General features: G+C 43.1%; 1 protein-coding gene across 1 annotated transcript in view; it reads right to left on the reverse strand.

The window, feature by feature from the left end:
* Positions 1-18,705, reverse strand: part of LOC133022565 (voltage-dependent T-type calcium channel subunit alpha-1H-like) — a 48,478-nt gene extending 29,773 nt beyond the window's left edge. Inside the window, exons 1-8 of the mRNA XM_061089392.1 lie at positions 18,452-18,705; positions 9,940-10,033; positions 9,516-9,649; positions 9,019-9,116; positions 6,859-7,018; positions 1,860-2,178; positions 1,644-1,736; positions 302-878 (exon numbers count right to left, since the gene is read on the reverse strand). Coding sequence (XP_060945375.1) covers positions 302-878; positions 1,644-1,736; positions 1,860-2,178; positions 6,859-7,018; positions 9,019-9,116; positions 9,516-9,649; positions 9,940-10,033; positions 18,452-18,705 — 1,729 coding nt within the window. The remainder of the gene's footprint in view (positions 1-301; positions 879-1,643; positions 1,737-1,859; positions 2,179-6,858; positions 7,019-9,018; positions 9,117-9,515; positions 9,650-9,939; positions 10,034-18,451) is intronic.
* Between the last annotated feature and the right edge of the window lie 4,186 nt (positions 18,706-22,891).

The following is a 22,891-nucleotide window of genomic DNA, read 5'->3' on the forward strand; positions in this document are numbered from 1 at the left end:
TCTGGAGATTCTATCCCGAGATCAAATCCATCTCTAATATAGATCAGCAGGTCAAAAATATGAATGAAGGTGATTGGAAAATACGTATAATTGTATTCTGGGACCTGTTCTTAAAAAAAAAAAAAAATTCTTCGAAGGAACAAGTAGAAGAAAAACAAAACTGTCTGTTGATGTCGAATTAATTCGGGGGGGCTTGGCACAGGAGGGGGGTGCTTTCATACCTGTGATTCTGCCCCTGTCAGAAGCAGATTGTGAATGTTTGACCTTGGGACGACTCATAAATACAAACGTTTGTTCTTACCGTGCTCCAGCACCAGCTGAGGCAGCCTGTTGACGTTCTCTGGGGCCGTCAGCCGAATCTGATCCCGGGCTTTCTTCTCCTGGCTGCTCAGGAGGGGCGAGATGAAGGGGTAATTAAATCCACTCCCTCCGTTACTGACTGCAGGCTCAGGCTGAGGCTGAGGATTCTGGTGATGATGATGATGCTGGTGGCGATGGTAAACCTGATGCAGGTGGGACAGGTCATTGGGGGCGTGGCCTGAGTGCCGGTGGGCGAGTCCATTCATCTCCCCGGCTCCTCTGGCAGAGGCCACGCCCCGGTTCCTGTGGCACGTGCACATGCAGTGAAAGTGTGGGCGTGTCTGAGCGTAGAAGCGGGAGAGGCGTCGCATGGCCTTGCGGCCCAGGTGCGCCAGGTAGCGGATGATCTCCTCGTAGCAGCTTCCTGGTTGGCTGTAGCTGGCCAGTGTGGAAGCCGATTGGTGGAGCTGCCGGGCGTTCTGCTCCGACTTCATTAAGGCGTGTTCTCTCTGCTTGGTTTCGGAAAACTGGGTTGCTATGACAACCAGGCACAGGTTGATCATGAAGAAGGAGCCCACCTGGTCACGACAACACACACACACACACAAGAACACAAACACACATTAGCTGCTCGGCAAGTTTAACATTCCGATTTGTTCGGGCAGAAGATTGTAGCCCGTGCCGTGTTCTCGAAAACGTCCATCTTGGATTCTGACAACATCGTTTGTATCACATGACAAGTGACGTAATGAGATAGTCACAAAGAAGTACATATTTTGATGTATCTCAGCATCCTATAGGGTTATAGACATGACACAAAGCGTATATAGAACATATAATAATTCATGATCATATGTTAGCAATGATGTCATCATGATCTCACTGTAAAGTCAGAAAATTACATATAATGTAGCTTTGCATTCACTTTTAAAGCCAATGAGATTAGCGACATGATCTACAGTTTATTCAGATTAACCAATCACTCATCATGGTATAAACGATACATCATTATGAAATAGCATTTTTTAAATGTAAGCACTGACTCACTAGGGGTATAAACAATTCATGCACTGTTTGCAAAGTCCTGAGTCGATGCTTTTAATTTTATTGCTGCTGACAAACAAAGTCCTCATTAACAAGACGTTAATGTATTCACTTAATACATCCAGGTTATTATCACCACGGCAACACATCTGAGTGTCCTTTGCAAAGATCACACTCAAGGGTGTTGTAGTTCTGTGCAATGTGTGGACTAATCTGTACTGTACTTACACCAGATGCACTCTCAGTAAACGAAGTGTGTGTGTGCGTGTGTGTGTGTGTGTGTGTGTGTGTGTACTTACTATAATGAGGAAGATGAAGTAGATGAAGTTGTAGAAGGAATGTGCATCCATGACATAGTACATGATGTCGACCCAACCTTCTAGAGTAATTACCTGAATATACAAATACACACACACACACACACACACACACACACACACACACAGTAATCACTCTAATGTGTGGTGCATATCATTGTCGATTTACCACTGCATTAAAATCCTTCAGTCATTTACCTGAAAAATGGCAATCCATGCGTATCCAATATTATCAAAGTTAATGGCCCCTTTGTGTGGGTTTACTTCCCCGGCGCGACACTCGTTGTAATACCGATACCAGTTCACGCATGAGACTGGTTCCTCTTCTCTGTCCATCAGTCCCATCTCGGACTGGGCCTCCCCGGGACCCAGGAAGCAGAACGACCTGCCGACGCGGCGGCGAGGAACGTCGGAGCAGCGGAGCATCCCGTTGTCTCGATCTGTCGAGCAGATGAAGGGATGGTCGTCCGTGCCGTCCGGCTGGTAGTAGCCACTCAGGAAGGAAACGTTATATCTCCTGGAAGAGGGAGTGGGGCACAAGATGAATAAAAAGAAGCATGTTAATCGTACATGTATAAAAATCATTAACAACTTCAGACCTTATAAGAATGGATGTAATTGTTAGATTTTTTAAAGAGCAGGACCATAGACTGCGATGATCGAGGACATGACAGCTATGCAAAAGTGAAGCCAAATAATTTGATTGCCCCCTGGTGGCTGGCTGAAATATAGGTGATAAACCCTGTCAAATAAAGTCAAATACATTTTTCTTAACCCTTTGATACACAACATGGGTCAAAAGTGACCCGATGGAGTTTTAATTGTAAATATCTTTGCAATAAATGAATTTCATCATTCAGAATTCCAGGAATTCCTCAATTAACTTGTTTTTGATCATTACACACTCTTATTTTTATTTGTCCTTATTTACTTTTTTAATAAAAATCATTTTTGTATCACTACCCTTCTAAGGCACAACATGGGTCAAAAATGACCCGTATTCATTTCACATGTTATTTCATGCATGGCTGTGCTTCTTTGCTATATCTTTTAAAATCTATTTATTTAATCATTTAATGTTACAAAGTATTAATTAAAATATCTTGTTTTTGATTACAACAAATCATTATTTTCATTTTCTCTGTCTTAATTTTTGAACTAAAATGGTTTTTGTATTACTACATCAAGTTTACACACATGGGTCAAAAATGACCCATGTATGCAAGTGTGAATTTGATAGGAACCTTTGATTTGTAAATGTTTGTAGTTAGGAACATGTTTACTGTGGACAACTTTTCACATGCCACACTTGTCAGAACTACTTGTCAGAACTAAACGGGCTGCTTTTGCACATCTGATTCATGTACGTCTTGTTTTACAATTGTTTTACCTAAGAAAATATTTGATATCTTGTGAAAAGATAACTTCACATAACATTTGAACATTATTTCCCTCTACTGGTGGGTAAAAAAATATGTCCAAAATTATTAGCTAGCTGTTAACATATTCTCTTTTAGCTAGCTAATGTTAGCTTATGGAAGCTAGGTAAATTCTAGCTAACGATAGCTAGGTCAACATGATTTAGTTCTGAGAAGTAGTTTTGACAAGTGTGGCATGTGAAAAGTTGTCCACAGTAAACATGTTCCTAACTACAAACATTTACAAATCAAAGGTTCCTATCAAATTCACACTTGCATACATGGGTCATTTTTGACCCATGTGTGTAAACGTGATGAAGTAATACAAAAACTATTTTAGTTCAAAAATTAAGACAGAGAAAATGAAAATAATGATTTGTGTCAATCAAAACCAAGATATTTTAATGAATACTTTGAAATATTAAATGATTAAATGAATAGGTTTAAAAGATATAGCAAAGAAGCACAGCCATGCATGAAATAACATGTGAAATGAATACGAAGTAATTTTTGACCCATGGAAGGGTAGTGATACAAAAATGTTTTTTATTAAAAATGTAGAAAAGGAAAAATGAAAATAAGAATTTGTGATGATCAAAAACAAGTTAATTGAGGAATTCCTGAAATTCTGAATGATGAAATACATTTATTGCAAAGATATTTACAATTTAAACTCCATCGGGTCATTTTTGACCCATGTGTGTAAACTTGATTTAAAAATACAAAAACTATTTTAGTTCATAAATTATGAAAGATAAAATGAAAATAATGATTTGTGGTAATCAAAAACAAGATATTTAATGAATACTTTGAATATTAAATGATGAAATAATTAGATTTCCAAAAATATAGCAAAGAAACACTCAGCCGTGCATGAAGTCAATACGGGTCATTTTTGACCCATGTTGTGCCTTAGAGGGGGTTTGCATAGCTTGTGTATCAAAGGGTTAAAGATGATTCCTGTCATTTTAAGTAATTCTTATCACACTCATGACTCAAGTGTTCATTTGTAAGGTAAATTTGGTTTTAATTTGTTATTTTATGATTTAAAACATGATTATATGTCATTATTGAGCTGAGATTTGATTAAACACATGTATTGACAGGCCCTTGATACCACAGTGCAAGATGGCAGCACTTGTACCTGGAACATTTGAGTTTCCTTTTTGTACGACAGGAGGAAGAGGAGTAAATGTTGAATAACGGACTATGTTTAGCTGCAGATTCATATCTACGAGTGGGTCTATACAGTAAGTGAGACTGACACCAGTTAAACTACTGTGCCCATGTTCTTTTAAATGAATGTCACCCAGTACAATGGTGTGGGTTTAATCATGTCTGGACAACAATGGAGCCCTAAGAGGGAAAGGAATGAGTTATAGCTTAGACCACACAAATAATACTTGTTAGAGAGCTCAGTTGACTCCATGTGTAAATAGAGGATATTCCCATCTGCTAGAAACTGCCCAAATATAATAAAATGAGCATTAAATTCAAACGAGGATTAAATAATTGTATCAACCTGTTCTTTGTTCAAAATGTCAGTGTTCTGGAAAAACACAAGAAGACGAGTGCTAAGGTGGGAAATGTGGAAGCATCGAGAGAAATGAGGATGAATGGAAGAGGAAAGGGAGAGGGAGGGAAGCAGCAGAGAGATAAGTAATCAATCATCTGTGGTGTAGAAAGGGTCACAGGGGAACATCGCACTCGCTCCTTATTAGGGAAGGGCACTTTGTTGTTTATGAAGCAGAAACAAAAATTCAAATTGCTAACTGAGAAGAAAATCGAGAAGTATCATGTGTAGTCTGACGTTAAGCAGCCTCTTGTGACCACGTGTGGAGAAAGCGAGATGAGAATATGATGCTGCCTTTTCTCTAACAGCTGTAGCGTGTTAGAGATACAATCACAGACTCGTGCGTCAGTGATGAACTGATTGATTTTCAAGGCCGTTTGTCCCTCTTTGTCCGCACTGAGAGTTTCTGTTGAAATGCCGTGTTGCAGTTCTGAGTTTGATGAATGTGAGAATCAGAGAATTACTGGCTTGAAAACTGAGGAGTCACTTATTCTCAATTACTCTTGAATCAAGGTCATTTCATAAAGCTTATCTTTAAAAACAGCCTCTTATTCATTTATTCTCGCCACCAAGGAGGTTACGTTTTCCTCCCTGTCGGTCTTTTTGTTTGACTGTTGGTTAAGTTGTTAAGAGTTAATTTAAACCAAACTTTGGAGGATTGTGTCTGGGCTTGGGAAGAACCCATATAATTTGGGTATGGATGAATATTAAGATTTTTTGGGGTCACTTGGGGTCTCTCAATCAAAACAATAAGAAAGGGCCTAGTTTGACAATGTCATGAAGCAGCAAAGGATCATGGGAAAACAGCAATGAATAATCAAACAGGTGACTGGCTAGCGTTGTGATTTCCTCCATCATACGATGTTTGCTATGGAAGTTAAAGGAGAGACGGACAAAACTTCACAATTAAAAAGTGACCAAAATGAATAATTCAGCTACTTTGAAAACATCGTGGATTTCTCTGGGTTTGAACATTGTTGGGAACATTTTGGATAATGGAAGTTCAACATTTTGAGAAGTTTTTCAGGGAATATTGTGTATTAAAGTTCAGGGCTGATATTTATGAATGTTCACACTTTGGTGCGGATCTAAATTAAAACCTGAATGCTGCAGATTTTAATATTTTAATAGGGTTGTCTTTTTTCAGCCATAACATACATGATGTGTATTTCTGTTCAGTAGATATGTTGAGTTAAAAGAAAAATATGTCATTGTCTATTGTCTATCATGTCCATTGTCTAAGACTTAAGAATTCAGAATAATAAACCACTTCATTTCACTTTATTTCTTCTTCTGTGTGTATGTGCTGTACCCAGTCTCGCTCTACTTGTATTACTTAGTTTGACAATTCTGGGTATTTCAAAATATGAAGTTCACTGTAATTTCACATGTGACAAAATTGTATTTCCCCTTTGAAACTCTGTTTAAAATGTGTTATATAAGTTAAGTCTTTATCATTATAATCAGTATTAGTGGTGGCAGGAGGAGCTTTATGATATAATGGCAACGGTACATTGGTAACATACAGTACATTCATTATCAAATTGCATGTATATGACAACCCTATAGATCACTGCATATTAAAAGCTGTTCCACATACAGTGTTATCACTACCAGTGATTACTATCTGGTCGAGCAGATGGGAGGTCAGGAGGTGTACACAATGTTATCCAATGTTATATGATATTATGGGATTGTGTGTGTGTGTGTGTGTGTGTGTGTGTGTGTGTGTGCGTGTGTGTGTGTGTGTGTGTGTTTGTGTGTGTGTGTGTGTGTGTGTGTGTGTGTGTGTGTGTGTGTGTGTGTGTGTGTGTGTGTGTGTGTGTGTGTGTGTGTGAACATGTGAGCGGGAGTGAGAGCAGTGATGCAACAGCGTCATGCCGACAGTGATCGAACATGACACGAAGGATCATGTGGCAGAGAAGAGCAGCGACAGGGAAACTCTGAAGGTTTGTGTTAACGCTTGAATAACAACACACAAGAATCCACTGAGCCTTCTTGAGATTCCAGCAGGAAACACGTCGACACATTTACTTCCTCCCCAGAAGGAACTGATTAGAGAACAAATGAGATCGGCCTATCAGCCCTATTGATCCCCTCTAGGAAATACCAGCGGGGTGAACAAACTTTTGACACCGGGTTCGGAGTAATGAGGCCAGCGCGTCGCTCGTCGTGACATCTGCCGCCGGTTACTATAGTAACTCACATCTTGACATCCTCTCCCATGAAGCAGCGGTTTCTCAGGAGCCCCGCCCACAGCTGCACGCCAACGATGCCGAAGATGAAGAAGACAAAGAAGCAGAGCGCCAGCACGTTGCCCAGCATGGGAAGTGTGTCGAGGAGGAGCGTCACCAGGATACGCATACCTGCCAACACACACACACACAGACACACAAAACACACACACGCAGCGTAAACACCAGGACTTGACACTCAATCAAGTGAAGATCTGCGTGAAGCAAAATGTCAGTCCCAGGAAGTGTTGGCTAGACGGGAAGAATCTCTTCATGTATTTTGCACAAAACTGGAGCAGAGCAATTAACTGAATGGCAAATAATTAGAGTTCAAACACTGATAATTATCTTCCACTCCACTCTGTTGAATAGCACAGACACAGAAATGTTCCTGCTAGCTGCTTCTAGACTTTTGGCTCCGTCAAAAACGCGGCCTACAATTTTGGAAGAGCTCAGTCTGAGTTGTGCCAAGTTCAAGGAGTGTAGTCAAAAAGAAACTGACCCGTCTGTGCTGAGCTCTGAGAAAACAACACAGAAATCAGAATGATTTCAATGACTTCATGGATTAGTATGTAGCTGTCTAGTAGCTGGGCAGGTTGGGAAGTTAAAGGAAACTTATTGTGGTTTTTTAGTCTTTCCTCAGGTGGGTTTTACAGTTTTTTTTGTGTGTGTAAAAGATCCAATGTTAAAAAGGCCAAAGCTCCTCCCTCTCTCTCCAGCAGATACTTCTGCTTCATCACCATGGTCCATGTTTGCTTAATCCACAACTACTCGTGATTCTCCCCCTGTCATTGTGGACTTTTGGATTACTTCACTGTGGATCTTTTGTTAGGCTCATTGTGTTTAGTTAAGGACTTTAGCCCCTTTTCCACTGGTCAAAAAAACCCATTAACAGCAGCTCATTCCAGGCTTTTGTCTGCGATGGGAACAAATACAATTGGGATTCACGGGTCAAACTACCCCGCAGTTGACGGTGTTTTTTATCTGCGATGTAAATGTGACATCCGCTGAATGTGCTAATTTTACAAGACAATGAGGGAGGAGAGATCACAGTTTTTGGCACGTATATTTATTTTGATAGGTTACCACTTCCTTCCTGATTGTCTTCCTGTTTGCATACTCTTCAAATTAAAGCTTGTTCATTGGATCTCTTCTTGGATCGTGAGGTATCTGCAATTGGGTCGTCGCCTGATTCTAGACCCGTCACACCTAGCAGCTAGCCTGACACGCCTCCTATACCAAAGTCAGGTAAAGTGAGAGGGGTTGACCAATCACAACAGAGCAGACTGGGCTATAACGGAAGGGCGGGTCATAAAGAAGCAGGAGCTAAAACCGAGTGTTTCAGACAGAGGCTGAAAAGAGGAGTTGCAGCATTTGAGAATATGAGTAAATGTATGTGTTTCCAGAACATTGGAGCAGGTTAATAATTTAAAGTAATAACCCAAATAAAAACTATGAACCTGAAAATGAGCAGAATGTCTCTTTTAAAGAAAAACTCTACTGTTTAGCCGGAGAGGAGTAGGACAGTGGCACATTTTCACTGTCATAGCTGTGACTAATGAAGCTGCTGACTTTCAGCTCAGGGTCTCTCTGCACAAGATTTTGGAATTTTTTTTTATGCGTGTTAAACCAATTATAGAAGAATTTAGAACCTTATTGGATAAGTTAACATAAACCTTGCGAATTCGTGCACCGTCATCACATTTAAGAATTTGCTCAGACACATTTGGTCTCTTTCCTGCTGATGTGCTGCCAGGCCTGTGCTGCAGCCTTCTTCCCTCCACACTTGTTTCAGGGACTTTCTGCCAAATCAGTCTGGACTCACGCGAGTGAAACACATGGTCAGGTTAAATTAGAGACCCCTCAAGTCAAGTTATACGGGTTGACAATTAAAACCTGCCGTCCTTTCTCTCTAAAATCTTTGACCTGCTGCATTGTCCTAAAGTCAGGAGGCTGTGCTGATTTGAATTTAAACACACTTTAAAACTTTCAACGTCAGCACTGTAACCTCACAGCCACTGATTCATTTAAAATCCAATGTGTTGGCACAGAACGAAACAAAGAACGACATAAAAACAAACGGTCCTGATACTTTCCGAGCGCGTGTTGGAGGGAACAGGAGAGAAACTCACTGGGAACTCTGTTGATGGCTCGCAGAGGGCGGAGAACCCGGACCGTCCTGATGGCTGATAGGCTGACATTGTGTCCGTCAAGGGAATACTCCAGCATTCTGTGAAGAGGGAAAGCCGCTGCTGTGTCATCGGCATCGCGATCATCCTGACCTTGACAAATTCTGACAGTCTACTGGGAGTCCACCAGAACGCAGGGCAGGGTCTCTGGGATACATAGCCTTCAAAACTAACCAATCACACATGTCTCCGTCTCTCAGGACTGAACGATGCGATTGTCATTCTACAAAAGTTGTCACACACACACACACTTTTGTCGGTTCCTCTAAGCACGCGCACACACACACACATTTGACATTTAACTGGCATTAAACAAGTGTCTAAGCTTTACACAAAACACACACATACACACACTTTTGGCTCATATTTAATGTCAGATGAGCGTGTGTTTGCGTGCACGTGTGTGTGTTTGTGTGTGTGTGTGTCTGTCAAACACTCACCCCACAAGAACGATGAAGAAGTCCAGTCTGTTCCATGTGTCGCCTAGGTAACCACTCTGACCTATGATCCCGAGAGCGACCATCTTCATCACCATTTCCCCGGCAAAAAACGCAAAGATCCCATCATCCAGAGCCTGCATAACCCACACACACACACACACACACACGCGCACACACACACACACACACAGAGAGACACACACAGAGACACACACACACAATAATAAAACCCAGAGGATTAGTGTAAACTGATTAAGTGGAAAAAAATTTAAGCTAAAACTTTTCAGACCCTTGATAATAAAGTGTCACGGGGAACATAATTAGTTTGTGTGAGGGTGTGTATCTGTGAGTGTGTACGTGTCTGTGTGTGTGTGTGTGTGTGTGTGTGTGTGTGTGTGTGTGTGTGTGTGTGTGTGTGTGTTACCTGCAGGAAGTAGGGGGTGTGGCCACAAGGCTGGAACATCCCGAGAGTCACACAGTTCAGCAGGATTGCCAAAATGCTCACACGCTCAAACCATGTGGATCAGAGTCAAGGTTCATGACGGTAAAAAGGTTTGGTCACAATAACAATATTCAATATTGACACATTTCATAATAATGAGCCTGTAAATGATGCTCATCAGTTTGATTGACAAGAGTCTCTGGCCAATCACACAAGCCAATTAGACTGCCTATTACTCGCCACATCAACCTAAACAGTAGGTTCTGACTGTGGAGTTGACTCAGTGTAAAGATTCAATTTATGGACTAACAGTGGGAGAGAATGTCAAGCCTGAATATATCAAGCCTGTTCTGTGAGGTCAGAGCAGGTGGAGGAATTTACCTCTCTGTGCACATAGGTTGTTTTAATGAAGGGAGATTATATAAGGTCTGGATGTGTTTAGCCAAAATGTCTTTGTTGGAGGCCGTGCAGTCACAAGAAGGTTTCATATAATGGAGACGATTTAGATATTAGTTCTATTACAAAAATAAAGTTGTTGTATTACGAGAATAATGTAGTAGTTCAATAGGGGGAAAAAAAAAAGAATCAGTCAGACGTAACCAGCCATAACCTCCCAGTCGACCACCAAACATTTTCTCCTCCACTCGAGGACAATTTCCTCAGAGTCTTTTGGGTTCGGATTCAATGCTTTGTTATTTATGAAACTTATATTAAAGTAAAACTTAACATGATCCTCGTTTCTCATTTCCTTGCAGGCGACAGGCTGATCTTCTCATATTCCTCTCTAAATGCCATTTAGCCTTAAGTGACGACTTTATTCTCTTAATCTTATATTATTCTTTTTTTTACGTGGCCCTTCAGACTCTGTTGTAATTATACATCTGATTCAATGCATGTTTTCGGAGTGGAACTCATTAATAATGGTCCCTAATGTCTGCTGGTGATTGATCCTACCTCATTCTGAGAGAGAGAGAGAGAGAGAGAGAGAGAGAGAGAGAGAGAGAGTGAAACAGTTTCTGTATTAACACCTCAGATGCTTGTTAAACATTGTGAATACATAAATTATGTAGTTTAATTTATTCATAATTGTCCTCAGTAATGGGATATATATTGTAATGTATTAATCTATGTAGGTTTATTGTGCAGAAAAATCACAAGTTCATCCATTCCTCCACCTGAAATTATGTCTTCAGTAAATGGTTGAATTGTCCTGGTGTTAAAATGTGCGCGCACAGTCACCTTTAATCTACCTGAACAAGAAAACCTAATTAAACACAGTCAGGGACGAGTTTAAAGTCTTTTCTTCACACAGTTCAGTGACAACTTGAGGTAATAAAATAATGTTCAGTGTCTCAGGAAAGAGCTTTCACCACCAGCAGCTACCAGAATAGCTTGGGTGATCTTTGGCCCTGTATATTCTTCAAGTCTCCGTAACTCTGCTGCAGGGGTAAACACCGTTCATCGTGGGGTGTTTTGGTGACGGAGACGCTGAGCTCTGTCCAACACAGCTGTCCCACATCTCCCACTGAGATGTGGTGACTGTGAGAGCTATAGCATATAATTCACATCATTTTCACACTCATCGAATCATTCAGTGACCCTGTGAGCCCTGTGTGCAATCATCTGAATTCATTATGTGTCTCCGCTCATTTATTCAGGTTTATCCTTCAAATTTGTCGCCAGTCTGTATTTAGTAAATGTAGTAACCCGAATGGAAACCCTGAGGGGTTTAAGTTTAAGGTCCAGCTGCCTCAACCTTGTAACGTATAAAACATTAATGGAAAAAAAGCATCTATCTGTCTGAGCGTATAAAACACACAGCTCCACGGGTGAAGCAGCACCCTGCAGCTTGTGAAAATCAAATTTACAAGCACATGATTTAATGTATGAACCACAGAAACAACTTGTGCGAGGGTGGAAACTTGCGATAATGAGCTTAAATATATCATCCGTCATTTACAAACACAACATCCGGTGAGAGGTTTTGACGTGTTTAATATTCACAAGCGGAAAAAAAAAGCAAGTCAGCTACCAGGAAACAGGCGGCGAGACATCTGAGCGTGTGTGAGGGAGGGGGTGAAAGAAGGGAATAGCAGAGAGGTTTCAAAGAGAGAGGAGTCTGAGGTAGAAAGTTAAAGAAATGATTTTGGATTGAGGTGCACACACACACTCACAAATGGGAAAACTGCTGAATGGATGACAGGAATGTATTCAAGAGCCAAGGACGCATACATAACAAAGCCTGGAGCAGGCACATGGACACACATGCACACACACACACACACACACACACACACACACACACGAGTCCCCTTTCCGGACACTTTGCTCTCGAGAGGGCGGAAAAATTAATGAGAGTACAATCCTTTATCACCCTTGAGACAGAGAGAGAGAGAGAAAGAAGAGAGCAAAAGAGGGAGCACGAGAGAGAGAGAGAGAGAGAGAGAGAGCGAGGGTAATCCAGTGTCCTCCCTTTGCTGTGGTTGCCATGGGAACCCCTATCTCACCGTGGGAACTGACTCCTGAGTTTCACAATCCGCTTGCATCCTGTCTGGACTGGAAGACAACACAATTAATACACTCACACACACATACACACACACACAAATGACGTCCTTCAGCGCACACAACCCCTGCTGCGGCATCCTTCATCTGCTCAATGCTGAGGACGGTAGTTTTAATCTCGCTCCATCTGTGTAAGTTACAGCAGTTTGAATAAGCCGGCGTGTCCATAAAACACGCTCGCAGGCGCACACCCAGTCAAACACACGCGTAGTTAAACAAGGGGCGGGGCCGGGTCAAGGTTTGAGTGATGGACGAGATGGGAGTTTTTCCACGGTTGGCCCATCATTCAGCATCAGCAGTGAAACACACCGGGGAACGTCCACTCCTCTTTTTCCCGCTCCCTCCATCGCTTTTCCTCTCTCAACCTTTCCCTCCATCGTCTCTCTCATTTTTCTTCTTACAGGCTTTTTCCTCCTCTCTTTGGCCCAATTATTTTTTCTCTTTGCTCTGCTCCTCCCGCTCTCTGTCTCTCATCTTCCTTTATATAGTACGGTATAATTTCCCATCTTCGTGCCGAATCATATCATTTTTACCCCCTCTCTCATTCACTCCCGTGCACTCGCACTCTCCTTCCCCTCCCAGAATCGGTTTTGCTCGGCGCCCTCCCCTCCGCTCCGTCCCCACATATGACTGCCCTTGGGTAGAGCTGTAGTCTCCCTGTCAGAAACCTGAGTCTCAGCCAACAGATAAACTACAACTACGCTTAATAATTAACGTCGTCGGCGAGATGGAGGGTCTTATAGAGACAGACAGGCCGAGAGATGGAGATGTACAAGCGGCAACAAGGAGGCAAGAGTGAGGGACAGGGAGGGATGAGGTGAAGAAAACGGTTCAGTGCCGAAAAGCACAGAGGAGACAGGTTCGGATTTTAAGCTTTCAGCTGTAAATAACTGCAAACGTTATCTTTCCTCAACACTTTGCCGTCTCTCCCTAATTGCCTCATCCTCTCATCTTCACGTTCTTCATCTCTCTCCAAGATTCAACCCCGCCTCTTCTTGCTCTTCCTCCTCCTCCTCTTCCTCCTCGTGCTTTCCCCCCCTCTATCTCCTCGAGTGCCAACACAGGTAATAAAGGTCAGGCAGACATTAGAAATCAAATCAGATCACATCTCCGTGATCTTTCTGTCATCATCCTCCACCCTGGGCTGGAATACACATGCTAAGGCCAGCGTGTGGGAACATTTTCATTTAGAACATTCATTAACTTAAGAGGATGTTCCACAGAGACACGCACGCTGTCTGGATCGAATACACACGAGCAGTGGCCGATTTTATTTTGTCTTCACACCTAATAAGGTTGTAGATTTTCCAGTGTGGTGCCACCGTCGCACTCGGCAGCTTTTATATAATGTAGGAAGTTGTAATTTAGAGAAAACTATTAGGAAGAACAACGTCCGGGCTGAGCGGTTTTACAGATCCGTTCGTCTGGTTCAGATTCTCCTCACCACTTAATCTTTCTCTGATACTCTTGACGCTGATCATCAGGAGACGTTTCCTTGACCCCTTCGGCCTCTGGCAAAAAAGCTCTGAAGATAATCTGTACAAAAACCAAAGTGGGAAACCCTGGAGTCATTATAATGACTATTTGAACTGAAAGATATTTTCATTAGCAGCTATATGGACGGGGAATATCCGTTAGTCAGATGATCGCTTCACCACTTAACTCCAGGTTGAAATAACTGATGAATGGTTAGAGATTACATTGTGTACGGATATTCGTGATTCCATAGGGATAAATTCTAATGACTTAGGTGATTACATAGACCATATACAAAGATGCCCCTACTCTCCGGAAATCATACAAATGATATGAAAGCCACAGAATAGAGCCACAGTATCAGAATCTGTTATGGGTTAGTCTAAGCTGTGATGACGTTTCACTCTTACTAGATAAATTGACATTTGAACAAACATCAGTGGGATAAGAACGACCTTTAGTTTGGCCCATGTCCATTTCACTAACATGGAGGAGGTGGGGTCCATAAACTGTGCTGCAGTCAGCCACCAGGGGGCGATCAAAATTCTTTGGCTTCACTTGTAGGACGTGGTCATGTCGTCCATCTTTATATAAAGTCTATGGGTGATACTAACTTTTTCTGTTTCTCTAGCGCCACCATGAGGTTCACAAGCTGGATTTATATGGAACAATGACCATAAATATTTTTTAGATATGTTACTTTCTACTTCTATTTAGGTTTAGTTTGTAAATAGATTTTTCTGATTGTGTGTTCTGTGTCTGATGCAAACATCTGAATAAATTAAAATATATATATATATATACCTGATTGTTTGTTTACAAAGTGATCAATACTGTCCCTTGTGACACTTTTGGCAGTTACAGAGTAAGTCAATAAATGTTCACAAATCAACTCAGATTGATTGATGGATGGATACCTTATTGATCCTGAGGGAAATATACAATGTCGATAATTATCCCCCTGCTGGAAAGTTCACCGAAAAATAAAAATTCTGCATAGTGGAAAGTAGAGTGAATGTTCATTTTTGGGTGAACTATCCCTTTAAAGGCGAGGCAGGTGTAGTAGGTTTAAGGTTCAATACCACCCAGAGGGATTTTTTTTTCAAACCTGGCAACCCAAGTGTTTATTGAGGGCATAATGATAACAGATCTATAATGCATCAGTGAATTATTCACTGTGTGAATTTATTGACTATTTCATCATGCTCGTTGCTGCTGGGCTTCACACTTTCACTTTGGAATCCTCACACACAGACTTGATTAAACATAACCTAGTTACGTGTGTGTGTGTGTGTGTGTGTGTGTGTGTGTGTGTGTGTGTGTGTGTGTGTGTGTATGTGTGTGTGTGTGTGTGTGACGTAGAGAGAGAGAGAGAGAGAGATAGAGAGAGAGAGAGAGAGAGAGAGAGAGAGAGAGAGAGAGAGAGAGAGAGAGAGAGAGAGAGAGAGAGAGAGAGCGAGAGTCTCTGAAGTGACGGTGGGCCAAGTTGCTGTCAAGTTGTTGATGACACTAGCTCCACCCCCAAACAGTGTGACAGCCGGTAACCATGGAAACAGTTGCTAGAAGCATTTTAATTGGCTAAAATGATTTTGACAGCTCATCATACTTTGAGTAAGACCTCCTCCCTTCCAACATTGACCCCCCCCCCCACGCACCCCAACTTTCCCCCATATACACACACACACACACCTCAGGCCAATTAAGAGGCAGTTTAGGAATAGAGGGAGCAATGAATGGGAGCGGATGGGGCTGATATCGACTAAAGAGGGATGAGAGGGAGGGAGCAGGAGAAGAAAGACAGGCAGAGAAAGGTACTTGTATAAGAGTGACAGAATCAGCTTTTCTCATCTTTAAACAAAAGGAAACGCACTGAATGTTTAATGCACTGCTGAATAACTTATATCCAGTGTGTGTGTGTGTGTGTGTGTGTGTGTGTGTGTGTGTGTGTGTGCACCTCTCCACGTGTGTGAGCCTGCCTGTTTCTCTCCATGTGTCATATGTTACATTAAAGGAGCATTGATCACTGCCACATGGAAAGCTCATCACTTCACAAAGTAGGCACCTCACACTCGGGGTGTCACTAACATCCTGCTCCTCCCGACGGCGCCGGGGAATAACACAACGCTAACGCAGCTCGGGAGGAATACAAGGGAACGTTACATAATGGCAAAAGCTAATCTTGTTTTTGTTTCAGAATAAATTTGTTAGATGTGCTGTAGGACGGGGAGATGTACAGTAAACACGGCAGAGAGGAGGTCGTCTCTGAGAGAGAGAGAGAGGAAATGGAAGGAGGGAGATGGGAAATTAATTTGCAATATGAATTGAGGGAAGAAAACGCTAAACAGGAAGGAGGGGTCACATCAGGCATAACGGGACTACACCCCCCCCCCCAGTGAGCTCACATTAATGTCCCTGTCGAACAACGTCCACCCACTGCTTCCCCCGCAGATCCTTCACAGGAGCACACACACACACTCACACACACTCACACACAGTCACACAAAGTCACACACACTCACACACACTCACAATAAGTAATTAATGTAGAGCAATAAACACGAGATGGGACACATGCCAGTCGCCATACTGTACGGACACACACTCACACACAAACACACACACAGACAGACAGACTCACACAAAAACAAACAAATACAGCGAGCGGAAGTAACTGGGCCGTCAGGGTAGAGCTACGCTGTTGCCAAGCAACCAGGTGATTCCTCCACAGAGCCTCTCCATGGGAGATTCCCTCGTTTGTGTGAGGGCATTCACTTGCTCGTGTGTGTGTGTGTGTGTGTGTGTGTGTGTGTGTGTGTGTGTGTGTGTGTGTGTGTGTGTGTGTGTGTGTGTGTGTGTGTGTGTGTGTGTGTGTGTGTGTGAGTGCGTGCTCACATGTGTGATCATGAGTGTGCGTTTGTAAGTGTGTCCACTAACTTAGTGCTGACACAGTGAGCGTACAATGTTCTGGGACGCGACCACGCTAACAGCCCAGCAGGCGACAGAGGAGCATGGTTCGTGGCATTTGTGGGTTTTTTCTTTCTTCTTCTTCCTTCTTTTTTTCCTCTCGGTGTCCATTTTATTTATTCAGCAATTATGTATTTATATTTCATAGAGTACACAGAGTGCTGACGGTGGCTAAATAGCTACGCGCACTGACAAGCGCACAATGACACACGCGCTCAAGCAGAGGAATACACACACACACACACACACACACACACAATCACACTAGTCTCTCTATAATGAGGACGCTCATTGACATAATGCATTCCCTAGAACCCTAACTCTAACCTTAACCATAACAACTGCAAGCCTAACCCTAATCCTTACCCTAACCCTAATCCTAAAAACAAGTCTGAACCCACTGCGAGGACTGGTTTAAATGTCCACACAACGTCAAAATGTCCTCACTATGATGGTATTGAGCCAAAATTGTCCCTCATACACACACACACACACACACACACACACACACAATCACACTAGTCTCTCTATTATGAGGATGCTCATTGACATAATGCATTCCCTAGAACCCTTACTCTAACCTTAACCATAACAACTGCAAGCCTAACCCTAACCCTAATCCTAAAAGCGAGTCTGAACCCTTTGCAAGGACCGGCTGAAATGTCCACACAACGTCAAAATGTCCTCACAATGATGGTATTGAGCCAAAATTGTCCCTCATACACTCTCACACACACACACACACACACACACAAGCACACAAATAGGCACTCACACATTCAAGTCGAAGCAGTGGAAAATGTTCAATTTGGAAAGCCTCGACAAATCCCTGAGGTGATGCTGACGTTTATGCTTTGGAGTATTCATAGCTGGAACACACACACACAACAATACAGCGCTGATAACTGCACACACACACACACACACTGCACACTCACACCCTCACATCTTCCGAGAGAGAGAGAGAGGGAGTGAGAGACAGGGCGGAGGGTGCCGGGTGAGATGATGAAGACAGAAGCGGAGCGAGGTTCGGGCGGGTGACGTGAGTTTGTCCTATTTGTGACTCCGGCTGTAGAACTGGAGGCCCGGTAACAATGCTACTGACAGGCGACTGTAACCCTGGAGATTCATTAGGGCTCGTCTCCATGGAAACCTCCAATCAGGAGGAGTGTTAACCATTTTTTCTCACAGCTAATGGGTCCAAGGAAATACCTGAGGTCTTCCGAACTCACACACACAGACACACACACACACAGACACACACACACTAACTGGGATATGCACAATACTGACCTTCTTTCTGTCTCCCCTGTGTATAAATGTAAAGTAAACATCAAGGCGCTCTGTGCCTTGTTGGTACAGGATTTTGAGAAAGTACAGAGCTGAAACACAAACAGACAATGACTCTCTCCCATTATAAACAGACCCACACACACACACACACACACATGTGCACGGTGCTTCAGGGGCACTCAGCGGTGAAGGATATGGGTGGCAGACGGCTCGGAGGCACCAGGAGCGGGGCGGGCTGGTTTGGGTCAGAGCCAAAAGGACCACTGGTGCAAGATCGGGGTACGGCAGCTCCTCCTTCTCCTCTTCCTCCTCCTCTTCCTCCCCCTCCTGCTCCCTGTCCTCTCCCTCAACGGACACATGCACCTTCTCCCCCTCCTCCTTCTCATTCCCTTCCCCCTGCGTTGGTCCTCGGTGCTGCTCATGCAGGTCTGGCTCCTGGGTGCCCGTCATGGCCGTGCAGTGGACAGCCGGAACCTAGAGGAGGGCCGAGGAGGAGGTGGCGACAGACTGTTCAGGAGATGAGGACAGATCAAGCATGCATGTGTTTCTGCTGTGCGGCCTTGGTGGCTGGTGAACACTGCAGCTCTCAAAACAAACCAGAGACTGTCAGGCCTGCCACGTTGTGCACAAGACCCTTCACCCTCAAGCGCTGCAGCCTGAGAAAAAACACTCTCTCTGTTTTTCTCTGAAACAATAAGCGACCTTTGGAGGAAGAATGGCAGCCGGCGAAAAGTGCTGTGCAGGAAACATAAATCCAAATTAATCCAAACACAGAGCTGGAGGTGAGCAAAGGTGCAAACACAGAGAGTCGGTGCAGACCACAGGAAGCACTTAGGCCTCCAGCTGTTGTAATCCTACAGCTGGACAACTCTGTGATGACAACAGGCCATTACTGCTTCTAATCCACACCGGCTTTACACAATCCGGACATGATTCATATTGCAATGCAGAGAACCAAGTGCGGGGTTGGGTGTATTGTAAAAAAAAAAAAAGGTCAATCGCAATAAATTTCCACTCATGATGATTAGTGTTACTTAGAGCTCGCTGAGCTGCAATTTCTCCTTGAGCTATAATTTAAGATAAAATCTCATGACTTTGTCGAGCAGCAGCAGCAGCCATGTGGTTAATTTCTATAAGTACCGACTGGAGTATTGGAATATCATGTAGGAGATGTCAAATTAAATGACAATCTCGGTTTAAGTTAAAAGCACGGATTCATTTCTTGGCCCTGGACTTCTCTTTTCTCTTAAGTACATGGTATTTTATGCTTTGTTGGGCAGCGTGCGGCGGAGTTTGGCAGGAAACGACGGGAGTCGGACCACGTGACACAGTCCACATTGTCACGAGGACACGGCTACCCCCCCACCGGTCGGTCCACCGTGTGCTCATTCCACCGCTCATCGATCCCCAGAGGTTCTGGGGGGAAAAAATAAAAAAAAACGACTCCAAAGCTACGGATTTGTTATTAACTTGGACTGGGAGGCGGAGGATTTGGACAAGTGACACAGAGATGGAGAAGGACAATAGAAGTCTGGGCCAACAGCAAGTCCATGCAGGCATATGTAGACTCAGCCTGCAGTGAGAGGACAACGGGAGAACTGGCAAGCAAGTTCATAGCGTGTGTGTGTGTGTGTGTCTATGTGTGTGTGTGTGTGTGTGCATTAGATGAAAATACTGAGACGGAATCTGGCAGTACTCTTCTTTTACCGTCTATTTTCATAATGGGCATGTAGCCTAGACTGTGTAAGAAGTCCAGGGCCGCGCTGTTTAAGGCTTTTTGTTGTGATTCAACAGTAGCTGCTGGGCAGACATCAATGAACCACTAAAAAAATAAGGAGAGCCATTCTTCTGCACTGTTAGGAAACTGGCTGATGAGCCCTTTGAAAACATGTTTTAAACTCATTAGGAGCCTCCCCTGCCACAACAGCCAGGCCACGTGAAAATTAAATCACCCCCGCTGAATCCAAACCAGACACCAGGAACCAAATATATTCATACCTCCAAGATTGCAGAAACCCATTAACTCAGGTTTATATTCAGACCGGCCACACATCACAAATGCATGGACTGGGCAAATTCTGTACCGAGAGTGTTTCAATAAAAAACCAGGGCAAACAATGAATCCCTAGAAATGTGACATTTTCTTCTCGTTACAGTGATGTAGGTTTCCATCCCTGTGAAGGCCGACAGCTTCACACACACTGACGACATCTAGGAGGCTGAATAAGCTGAAACACCTCCCTGGAAAACGATGAAATTAACACTATAATAAACCATAGAAAGACAAACATCCAATATTTCCAAATAAATCGTAAATACACATAATGTAGGTCAACAATAAAGTGGCCTATGAGGACTCTGACTTTCCATTTTCTTGCAAAGCCACTTTACACCTGCCCATGATGATATTATTCCATTATAAGCCCTTATTATTATGGGATTACTCAGCGCCATCGACAGAGAGCCACATCACAGGACGTGGACATTTCCCGCTGAGCCACGGACCCTCGCACAGCTCGGTGCCCCGGACCGGAGAGCAGAGGAAAAGTGAATGGATGCAAAGAAAAATTTAAAGAAGAAGAAGAAGAAGAACACAAGTGAAACTTTGCATGCAGAGCTTACCGGGGAGCAGCGTCCATCCACCAGCGTCACTCACTCCCGGAGCCCCGGTGCTCCATCTGACAGCAGCCCGCCGGTCCTCCTGCCTCCGCCCCCCCCAACCCCCTGCCGGTATCCAAACTCACTCCGTCCGCACGGAGGATGAGAAAACAAAGAGGGAGGAAATGAGGGAATGCCACGCAGGAAGTTTTAATAACCTGGGAAAGTAAAGTTGTAAAAGGAGCCGGCGCCCTCCCTGGTGCGTCTGCGTCCTGCTCCTCCGCTGCCAGGTGCGGGAGTTCAGCACCGGGGAGAGGAGAGCTGCGTGAAGACAGACACACGCAGCCGGAACACACAGATCCGCCTTCACAATAAGACTGTCCGCGACCGGAAGTGGGTGATTTAATACATGTGGTGATTCAGATTGAGACGACTGACTTGGACTCTTATCCCGCACCCACGTCTCAATTCTGTGTTACATTAACGCACATAACATAACAGTATATTGCATATTGCACATCCCCATTTCTCTCCTGCTTTGCATTTAACTTTTTATTTAACTTTTTATATCTTGTATATATCTGTTTTTGCATTTTACTCTTTATTTAAATTTTTAGGTCTTGTTTATATATTTGTTTTGTGTACAGTTATTTCTTTCTTATGTGAAGTACTTATTGTGTTTTTATGCTTTATGTTAAATGTATGCACCTTTTTACCAAAGAAAATTCCAGGTAGGCGTAAACCTACTTGGCAATCCTTTCTGATTCTGATTCTGATTCTGAGGAGATGTTTTTAATCTGATAGAAGAGTCAGTGTGTTTGTTTATGGTTCAGGAATCAAACAGCCTTTTGTGGGATATTCTAATTTGAGTTTTTTGGATTCGCCCATGGCCGGATTAACTGTTTCCAGGGGCCCGGGGTAAAAATTGACTATTGGGCCCCAAGGTAGGTCAATTATTTCCACAGGCACCCAGAAACCAATCAGTGCTCTAGAGAATGAATAGTTGATCAATCGCACAAAAAAAAACAATTGAGGAAAATTTTAGTAGATAGTTGATTCATCTTTTGAGTCTATTTTTTAAGCAAAAAGTATTTAAATTACAGCATTCAAATGTGAATAGTTGTTCGTTTGTCAGTTTTCTATAATATTGAGCCGAATTCATCTTTATGATTTTAGTGTTGGTCAGAAAGAAGAAGAAATCTGAATGTGCAAATCTGAGCTTCTGGAAATAATTACAATAACAATTTTGATGACAAAAATTGAAATACACCCAAAATAATCTTATACGGAAATTGAAATCTTCAAGAAGGATGCAAAGGATGCAGAACTCGTTATAGCTCATATTGTTCTTGTTGTTGTGGAAATTTCTAACAAGTAAATTGATAATAAAATCAGGCAGATCCAGATGCTGTTGCCTCATCATGCAGACTAAGCTACAAAACTGAATAATAATCATGAGTTGTCGCTGTGTCGTCTCCACTAACAGTTTTATTTTGAAAGTTTTCACTGGAGTTTTTTCTTAATAGAGGATAACTTGACACTGACAGAGCGAGTCAGAGCATGTGACTTGTCCCCTCTCCTCCACCTCACAGTGCACCCCATCCCAACATCCCTCTTTCTGTCTCTGCCTGGCGGTTATCTCAGCAGCCAGCGACCTGGACAGTGTGTGTGTGTGTGTGTGTGTGTGTGTGTGTGTGTGTGTGTGTGTGTGTGTGTGTGTGTGTGTGTGTGTGTGTGTGTGTGTGTGTGTGTGTGTGTGTGTGTGTGTGTGTGTGTGTGTGTGTGTGTGTGTGTGTGTGTGTGTGTGTGTGTGCAGGCAGAAGGTGCCATCATGTGAGAGCTGAAACTTCACAAGTCTCACTCAGCAGGGGTGTCGCTTCACTAAACCAAAAAATGTGGCAGGGCACCAACACAATACCTTCAAATCAGCTTAGTTCATGTAAGGTTCCAGGGGACATGAATTAACGGGTGATTGATGCTTTATTATATAGAACATTTCCATAACAGTGGTGGAATAGAAATCCTTTACTTATATAAA

Source organism: Limanda limanda, chromosome 2 (genome assembly GCF_963576545.1).
Source record: "Limanda limanda chromosome 2, fLimLim1.1, whole genome shotgun sequence".
Classification (NCBI taxonomy): Eukaryota; Metazoa; Chordata; class Actinopteri; order Pleuronectiformes; family Pleuronectidae; genus Limanda; species Limanda limanda.